At 47.9% G+C, this 9,704-nt stretch overlaps 1 protein-coding gene across 1 annotated transcript; it reads right to left on the minus strand.

The window, feature by feature from the left end:
- Positions 1 to 6,417: 6,417 nt before the first annotated feature.
- LOC119325753 lies at positions 6,418 to 9,284 on the minus strand. The gene is made up of 7 exons (XM_037599477.1): positions 8,951 to 9,284; positions 8,239 to 8,827; positions 7,974 to 8,102; positions 7,819 to 7,890; positions 7,546 to 7,611; positions 6,983 to 7,021; positions 6,418 to 6,884 (listed from the first exon to the last, which is right to left on the minus strand). Exons 1-7 carry the CDS (start codon positions 9,256 to 9,258, stop codon positions 6,702 to 6,704), a joined length of 1,386 nt encoding a protein of 461 aa, XP_037455374.1. The 5' UTR covers positions 9,259 to 9,284; the 3' UTR covers positions 6,418 to 6,701.
- Positions 9,285 to 9,704: the final 420 nt, after the last annotated feature.

Genomic DNA, 9,704 nt, shown 5'->3' on the forward strand with positions numbered 1-9,704 from the left:
GGGGGGGTGGCACCAAAGGGGCCACAGGGGGGGTTGCTTTGTGTCACCGACATGCGGGCCAGGGGCGGACGAACGCACACGTCCCGCCCGTCCGCGCGCTATCCGTTTCGCCTCAAAAGCGGCGCAAACTTGGGCCGCGGATGGGTCGAAAGCGGACACAAAACGGACAAAAGTCCGTTTGCTCCCGCGCGTTGGGCCGCCCGGTTTGTCCGTTTTACCAAACGGACGGGGCCGGACGGATAGGGTCGCGCGGTGGAGTTGGCCTAACAGTGTCAGCCTTCTGTGTATGAGTGTGCGCTCATATGACCAACAATCTATTCCACAGGCTAGCTTGGTTCGAGATGTGCAGCACTGCCAGGAGCCCAGAACTCAGAAAGTAATCGGCAACCAACGAATCGTTTAAAATATACGCATCAGATAGAGGAGTCGGAGGCAGAGATCCGATTTTCTCTCCCCCAACGACTTCTCTTGGCAAGTTTTGGAATCACAAATGAAACTTTCCATGGTTCCTATCTTGGCATGCCTACTGTAGTTGGACGGTCTCCTACAAGTACTTTTAAATTTCTCCCGGATAGGGCTTGGCAACGTATACATGGTTGGTCTGATAGGCCTTTATCCAGAGCAGGGTTGGAAGTTTTGCTAAAATCAATTATCCAGGCGATTCCGACTTTCATTATGAGCTGTTTTCAGCTTCCGGTGGCCACGTGTGAGAAGTTCCGTCAGATTATCTCAGACCATTGGTGGGGCAGGGAAGATGGGAAGAAGAAGCTGCACTGGCGGTCCTAGAAGTGGCTCACTACGCCAAAATCTCTCGGGGGAATGGGCTTTCGTGATATGACACTTTTTAATCAAGCTATGCTTGGGAAGCAAGGATGGCGCTTACTTACAGAACCAGATTCATTATGTGCTCGGGTTCTCAAAGGAAGATATTTCCCTCATGGAGACTTTTGGAATGCTACAGCTCCTCGGTCCGCATCAGTTACATGGCGAAGCATCCTTTATGGTCGGGAACTTCTGAAGCAAGGGATTTGCTGGAGGATTGGTGATGGTAAAGGCACCCGTATATTGTCTGATTATTGGATCCCTTCGTTTCCTCCTGGCATGGTTAGGACAACCTCACCAATCCCGGAAACAGCCACAGTTCATTGTCTGTTGGACGAAGATACTGGTTCTTGGTACGATCAGACTGTGCAAGCGTTCTTCGAGCCGGACATTGCTGCAGCGATCCTGCAGGTTCCTATCAAAAGGCATGGTGGTTCAGATTTGGCATACTGGCCTATTACCAGGTTAGGGCATTATTCCGTTCGTTCGGCATACAACATGGCTCGGTCGAAAAGCTTCATGGCAAGTATTAGTAGTAATGGTCGTGGCCAATCTTCTAACAGAGCGGCGGAGGAGAAGGACTGGAAATCTGTATGGTCCGTTATTGCTCCTAACAAGATGAAGATCGTCTTATGGCGTCTTGCGCATAACTGTTTGCCTTCCGGGGAACAGCTTTGTAGACGCAATGTTCCTACTCCTACTGCATGTGCTTTCTGCGGCCGAATAGAGAGTATCGAGCATGCTTTGCTCTTCTGCCATTATGCAAGAAATGTGTGGGATGAAGTGAAGAATTTCTTTCATGTCCAACTGCGCCGTCGTGAATTCAGGTCTCCAAAACAGTGCCTTTTTGATTTTTTGTCTCGTTGCACAGATCGTGAGGCAACTGTGATGGCTGTATCCATTTGGCACATCTGGGATGCTCGAAATTTGGCTCGAAATACTCCTGAAATTCCTACTCCGCGAAGTACTGCAAGCAAAATTCGTGGTTATGTTGACATGATATTCGAGCATATTTACAAGCCTGTTCCTGTGAATAGATGTGAGACCATTGCTTCTAGCTATAATTGGTCTCCACCCCCTCCAGGTACGGTTATGTTTTTTTATGATGCGGCTTTATTTCATGACTTCAACAAGTCTGGGGCTGGTGTAGTAGCTCTGGACCATATGGGTCAATGCATCAAGGCATGTACCGAAGTGTTGTATGGTTCTCTCACACCCGAGATGGCCGAAGCTCTGGCTCTTCGCAGAGCAGTTGACATGGCGCGAGAGGACCACCTTTTCCATGTGATCTTTGCCACTGATTGCCTCTCTTTGGTGCAAAGGCTGAAATCCAAAGCCCACGATCGTTCTGTTGTTGGTTCCGTCATTGATGATATCAATATGGCAACTCTAGGCTTCTCCTCGGTTTTGTTTTTGCATGTTCGTCGGCAATGTAATGTGTTGGCTCATGTTTTAGCTAGGTCTTGTTTTAACTCTTCTGGTCTTTGTGTTTTCAATTCTGCTCCGGAGTGTTTCCAGGAGGTTTTGTATGACTTTGTTTTTTAGTCAATAAAGGGCCGACATTCAAAAAAAAAAACGACTTCTCTTGGCTTGGTTTAGAAAAAAATGGTCGGGCCTCTTTCTAAAATACTGCAAAAAAACTACAGTATTAGACATACAACAATATCTTAAACTACTGTAACTTTTAAACCAAACACCTCAAAGTATTTTATACTAAAGTTTTTTTTTAAAAAACCACAATATTCCTATAAGAACCCCAAAAATACTTTGCTCCCAAACGCACCCTGAACAATAGTTTTAAACAGAAACAAGTTTTGTAGTTCCTGAACATTTTTTGGAACCGCGATTTTTTTTGAAAAGAAAGCATTTCTTGAAATTCCAAAAAATATTTAAAACACGAACAATAGACCATCACGCTTCCGGAGATAGGGATGCCAACTTCTGGATATGGGCTTAGCCAAATTGATTGGCGACGAATTCTAGGCTTCTGAAGGTAAGAACCTAGTCGTCAGATAGGGGAGCAATGAGAACAAGAAGCCTCACTGCGTTGGCAATGTAGCTCATGGTGCGCAAGGTAAACCTCTGGCCCGGAGCATAGATGCCGACGGTGAAAATAGATCCCATATGGATCTGATTACCGGCCTGTGCAAAATGTGCCTGGCACGCCAACTGTCGGTTCGTAATACTAGCAATAGTCCCGACAGGGTGCCGCGTGTAGCCAAAAGGCTAGATGACAGTGCACACGAAACCGTTACCCAGGTTCCAGTCCCTCACGGTGGAGGGTAATACCCTACTCCTACTAGATTGATCATGATGTATATGTCTCGTATGAGGAGGTTTGGCGTACAATGGTGAGATCAGTATGAACACGTAATGTATCGAGACTAGGATTATCATCTAACCATAGGCCGTGTTTATATAGGATACGTGACCTAGGGTTTAAATGGGTTTAGGTTGGCCATGGTTGTTTGGAGATCCTTTGTGATCTCCGGGATTGCTTTTTTGATTGCCAAGTAGATAGAGGCGTCCCGAGGGATCCGTCGGTCGGACAACATGCTTGAGCCGCATCTTTGCTTGATGTGCCGACTTCTAGTCTGCCGGTACCCACGGTACATGACACCATCAGGGTAACTCTAATAAAGTTTTCATATTTGCAACCTTCATAACGCTTATGAAGCACACTTCGTAAGTTTTTGAAGGTTATGGAGTCTTCATAATGTGGCCTCTATATTTCTCCCTGTCTTTTTGTATCTACTCTCCAATTTAGATCAGATAATTCAATTGTTCAACAAATATTATTACAAACAATTAATCCGACTATAAAAAATAATGCAAATTTTTAAAATTAGATTGCAACACATGATCCAATAATTCAAATTGTTCAAGTAAACAAAGAATTTTAAAGAAATATAAACACACTATCTCCCAGCTAGCTACCATCGATACTCAATGATATCTTCACATATTTGATCAAGAGAGGTCTTCAATCTTTTATGACACCTCAAGAAATGCTTCCATGCGTTTTGTGTGGAGGCCTGACACTTGTGCCAGCATTTTCATAGTCGATGGGGCTTGGCATATCCCTCTCATAGTTGATGACCATGTTGTGTAGTATCACACAACATGTCATGATCTTTGGCAAGACATCCTTGTTTCATAAATGAGCAGGACACCAAACAATTGCAAACCTAACCTGTAGCACTCTAAATGCTTTCTTAATGTCCTTTCTTACTGCTTCTTGCGGTTTTGCGAAATGCTTATGTTTCCTGGTCATGGGATTAGAAATTATTTTCACAAATGTTGACCAAGATGTATAGACGACATCGACTAGATAGTAGCCTTGGTCATACTGCTAGTAATTCACCCTGTAGTTCTATCCTAGATAGAGCAGTAGCACATGCCATCCTAGCAAACATATGAAATCTCTGCAAGGCAATGATGTCATTGTGTGATCTAGGCAACCCAAAATAGCAATGCCGAATCCGCGAATCCTCAGAAGCAATCAAAATAATTGTAGGATTATGGCAATGCCCAGTGAATTAGCCGTGGCAAGTTGGAAAAATTCTTCCACCTCCAATGCATGCTGTCAACACTCCCAAGCACCCCATGCCGGCCTGTTACTTCATCCATTGTTACAAGCCTCGTAGTTTCCTCAGCGCTGGGTGCTCACAGATACCGATTTTATATACCCTAACTGCAATATCAACGAACACATTTTGGCACTTTATATGATTGTATCTTTAGTCATTCAAAGATACCCATATGTCCTATTTGCACGAGTGGCATGTGCAATCATCTGAAGTGCCACAATCACCTTCTGGAAACAAGAAAACCTAGCAGATCAGGGACATTTCTCCATTACTCGAAGAATGGACTCCATGTCATTGGCAATTTGATGGATTTGTTGTAAGCGTCGCCGAAACAAGTATGCAAGGTAGGCACAACCAGTCACAAAGTAGTTGAGCATGAGAAAATTATTACCGGAGACTATTTCTGTGAAATGAAAAAAGACCCGTCTACGATCTCGCACGCTTCCTCTTCGTTCGGTTGCCACTATCTGTTGAGCAACCATCAACACAATCTCACCGTCTTTGGTGTCTATGACCTCAATCTCAGAGTCGGAGCTCGAAGACGATGATGAATCATCAACAAACTCATCTATCATTGTCTCCATCTACACAAACAGAGAATCCTATGTCATCTACACGAATCTATGAGGCGCTAGACTAGTCTACATGAACACCTTGAGGTCACGCGATGGAAGGGGTGGTGCGGCCGGACGCCAGGAAGCAGGTGCGGGGCTGCGGTGAAGCGTGTGGGAGGTCCGAAAATGGCTCAACAAATGTGAGTGAGGCCAAATCACGGTGGTCCGGGAGGCAAAGATGGCGCCAAACAACAACGACGTGAAGATGTGAACGATGGCGGAAGGGGGCACGTGCTGAAATGTCCGTGGCATCAAGATTGGGTTGATTGATGGAGGGAGTGCTATATCGTCTCACCCAACCCAAATATGGAGGCTTGTGGGCTCGACTTGGTGTAGCCTTAAAAAAACATGGCAACAGAGGTCACGCGATGGATGGGGTGGTGCGGCCGAACGACAGGAAGCAAGCGCGGAGCTGCGGTGAAGCGTGGGAGGTCTGGAAACAACTTAGCGGATGCGAGTGAGGCCAAATCACGGTGGTCCGGGAGGCGGAAGTGGCACCAAACAACGGCGGCGTGGAGATGTGGACGATGGTTGAAGGGGGCACATCCCGAAATGTCTGTGGCATCAAGATTTGGTTGATTGATGGAGGGAGTGCCATATCGTCTCGCCCAACCTTCAAATATGAAGGCTTGCGGGCTCGACTTGGTGCAGTCTAAAAAAATGGCGACAGAGTGCGGGATGGCAATTCTGCTGGACACTTTTTTTTGTGGCTAAAATCGACATATACGAACGGTTATTACAATGATATAGCCCATAATGATACTCCGCAAGAGTTGCTCTACACGTAATGAGAGGCGCATGGTGCTACCCTAGCTGCACACGCGCTTTTGAATCGACTGTAAAAGAATGCCGTGTTGAGAGACACAACCACGTGGTCCGAAGATGAAATGTGTTTTGAGGGAGACTGAATTATTTCATCTTTTTGAAAAGGCAATGCTAATAAAGCCTAATTAGGAGAAACTATACCCATCTCCCTGTCTCGTGTCGTTGGACGTGGCCCCTAGTAAAGCTTTGGTAGCCTCGTCTCCCCCCCATCGATCGGAAAGAGATGAATAGACAGCTGACACACGAGCGGTTTGAGGCGCACCGGTCCGATATGCTTGTCGCTGGACGCCTGCGCAGCAGCGGAGGACCGCGGGACGTGGACGGACGGCTGACGGCGAGAGGAATTCCACGGCTGCCGCGACGCATTGCGGGTCCTATATCCAACCTAGGTCGGCCGGCCCCCGCGTGCTGCGCCGTGTCCTCGCTTTCAATCGGATGGCACTACTGCCCCACGCACTTCGGTCGTACCCATTAGTTCCGACGTCGGCTGGTTCTCCTCCGTTCCGCCGCCCACCGCCCTCGCCTCAAAGATGCTCGGATGTACATTACTTAAGAGATCTTGAGAGTTGAGACATATCTACTGATAATTTTATATCATGCGCAACATTACTGTATTAGTAGCTACAAATGTGAGCAACTCATACCATGTCTGTAAGAGAGCGGTTGTTACTCGTTACAGATCAACAAACATAATTAGAAGCGCAAAGCGAACGAATTATAACCTAGGCAATACAGGCACCACAAAGCAGACCGATCATCAGCCGGCGTAGTAGCACATCCTACATAATTTGGAACGATCAAATCTCCGTCGATCGGGCAGGCACGGCTTTTGCAGCTAGCGCAGGCTCCATCACCGGTAGAGGCAGCCCCTGTACGCCGGCGTCCAGTAGTCCATGGCGTTGCCGTCCCGGTACACCTCGGGGGTCCACGAGACAGGGACCAAGCAAAGCCCTCTCTCCCTCAGGTCATGCTCCCCCTCCCCCTTGCTCGCCTCCGCACGATCTCCCCATGGAAGAAGGTTGTTGCAGTTACCCTGAAACAGCGACGGCCGCCACCGACGATGATTAATTACGTGCTCGTAATTCGGATTATGTTTTGCAAAGGAAGGGATTTTGCAGCACTAGTTCGTACCTTGCTCCTGCTCGCGTTCGTGTACGGCTCGCTCAGCAGCTGGGCAAACAAAGCAGAAGAGGCGGGCTAATCAGCATAGCTGGGACTCAGAAAGGTCCACTACTCTCTCTGTGATGGGATGGCGACATGTGTGTGTGCGTGCACTGTCCTTATCTCATGTTTCTGGTGGAGTGTGAGGCAGGACAAGTTGAGACATTCTTTATGTGGTCTCTCGGGTATATTTATGCATGACTAGGAAGTGCACCGATAAAGGGACGCGCAACAAGTCAATATCATATGTGAAGTGGAACCAGCTAAACAGTCATTGCAACGATTCATTGCATCTCGGAAGATACCACGGATCGTGTTTCGTGTGTGCGTATACGTTTCTCGTCTGGACTACACTTTCTTTTTACTAGGAATGTCGGGGTGGGGGTGCAGGAATCTTATGCTTTCCCGGAAGCTTTTGTGGCCCTAGGTCAAATTATACACGGAGAGCATATGCATACATGAATTGAGGGATTTTTGAAAGAATGGCATGTAGAGAATTAATTCGATCTGCAATATGGTTTTAGTAATTATACCTGTACTTGCTCGTGCAGAAACTTGATATACTTGATCGTTTCAAACAGCACCGATGCTGTGTCTGTCTGCTCATATGTGAAGTTGGAAAGGAAGAGTTAGACTAGAACGTTACCCTCCCTCCTATCCATAATAATTGTCATTGAAATGGATGTATCTAGACGTATTTCAATGCTAGATACATCCATTAGCGACAACTAATATGGATCGAAGGGAATAGCAGTTTCAGAATTGGTGACATCTGAAATAAAAACTTTGTTTATGTCTGTACCTACCTTCCCAAACGGCGAAACGATTTGCTGCAGTGCTGTGATCTTCTCCCCCAGCTTCACTTTAGGAACTGGTTGCTGCATTCGGTAGCCCAATGAGCACCTCAGAGATGCTAACTGAATGGTCTGCTATAAAACATTTAAATTGTTTTTGCTGTTACCTTAGGAGGTGATGCTGTGGATGCCTCCTGCTTGGACTTCTTGAAAGTGCTTTCCCGCCTTTCCTCGGATGTTCGCTTCTTACGATCAGTCGCCGCCGGCGGTCCACTGCTGCTGCTACTACTCCTAGCCTGAACCCACAATACACATCCAAGTACCAAATTACGTATAGTTCATGAACAGCTGTCACTGATTAGTGTACTACTAGCTAATTGTACCATTGGCAAGTCACTGTATCAAATGCTATGGATGTGCAAGCATACTTACGGGCACGATCTCTTGCTCTTGTCTGCTTCTGTCTGGCCTGTCGGCGGATCTCATGTACGGTGGCACCAACGTCGATTCCTTGGTTGTTTTGTAGCCGCCGAGAGAGCCAAAATCCGGCAGAATCCTCAAGCTAAAAGGGCTCGCAGGCTCCATTGCTCGGCCGTCCTGGCAAATCTTGTCAAGTGCTCCCAAGCCTGAATAGTCCAGGCTAGCGTGCATGGCGGCACTAGTGCGAGTACTTATGTGCTGCAGAAAGGAGGCCATGGGGTTCCCATGTTCTTGCTGCTGGTGGTTGATGCCTTCCTTCCTCTGATGGTGGTGGTCGTCGGCGTAGGATGGCATGCCGCTCATCATGTTCATCCCCTGGGCCTCGAGCGCGGCATTAGAACCGCTCCCCATGAACAACGGCGAGGCGGCAACCTCGTACTTGATCGGAGAAACGTTGGTGCCTGCCTCGAACCGTGCCGCCAGGGCGGCTGGTGCTGCAGCATAACGGCCGGCCGGGACGTCCTCGAACATCTCCTGTGTCACGTTCTTCGATGCGAGCAGGTCCAGGAAGTTTTCCCTGTAGCCGGTGTTGTCGTTGCTTCTGTAAACAGAAAACATATTTGACTTGCGACGACCATGGATCCACAATCCACATCAAGCATTCAATCGAATTACCGGGAGTTATTAGGACTTAGGGCATGCATGCATCTAATTAAGCACTCACAGTTCGTCGTGGCTCCAGGCCTGGCCGTGGACGTGCTCGCCGACCGGCAGCCTCATGTCGGCCGCGCCTGCCACCGAGTCGGCGGCGAAGGTCGAGCTGTCGAGGAGAGCCGCGGTGGACGGCCCGGTGTAGGGGCTCCAGGAGGGGGAAGGCTGCAAGGCCGCATGCGCCTGGTGATACTCCCACATGGTGGCGGCCGGCGAAGCTGCGGAGGAGGTGCTTGCTGCCAGGTCCGGAAGGTCGGTTGCGTCCTGCTGCTGGCGGGGCATGAAATACTGGAGGTGCACCTCGCCTGCCTGCAGATGCATAGCATGCGTGGATCGAACAAGGTGCAGTGGACTAAGCGGAGTGGACCAAAGTTGCTGTGGGGGCCTATTTGTAGCCGCAGGCGCTTGGAAGTTTTTCCGGCGAGGTTTTTGAGGAGGATATGCTCACGTTGCCATGACGAAAGCATGCGGGAAGACATCATTGAGAATTTTGTCTCTTTTCTTTTTCTTAAATATTACTGTATGCATGCGCGCGGATCGGAGTAGCCATGCTTTAAAAGTTTCAGTAAGAAGACTGTCATCAGACAGACAACTAGTAGTATGATTCTGCGCCTTTTAAGAACTGTTTATGCAAATCTTGGTGAAGCAAGGGTTAGCTACGTGTAGCTAGGCGTTAGATAATCCTACGGAACTTTGAAGTTTCTTGCAGTTTAGCTTCTTCAAAAAGGTGAAGTACCAACCAGTATCAAGTGCTGCATTTCATTCAT

Source organism: Triticum dicoccoides, chromosome 6B (genome assembly GCF_002162155.2).
Source record: "Triticum dicoccoides isolate Atlit2015 ecotype Zavitan chromosome 6B, WEW_v2.0, whole genome shotgun sequence".
In the NCBI taxonomy this organism is placed as follows: domain Eukaryota; kingdom Viridiplantae; phylum Streptophyta; class Magnoliopsida; order Poales; family Poaceae; genus Triticum; species Triticum dicoccoides.

Excerpts from the sequence above, each read along its gene's own strand:
- LOC119325753 (XM_037599477.1), bottom strand. The coding sequence starts at position 9,258 with ATGCATCTGCAGGCAGGCGAGGTGCACCTCCAGTATTTCATGCCCCGC. Across the intron at positions 7,612-7,818 it reads TCGTTTCGCCGTTTGGGAAG|ACAGACACAGCATCGGTGCT; the intron begins GTAGGTACAGAC and ends ACATATGAGCAG. Across the intron at positions 6,885-6,982 it reads CGAACGCGAGCAGGAGCAAG|GGTAACTGCAACAACCTTCT; the intron begins GTACGAACTAGT and ends TCGCTGTTTCAG.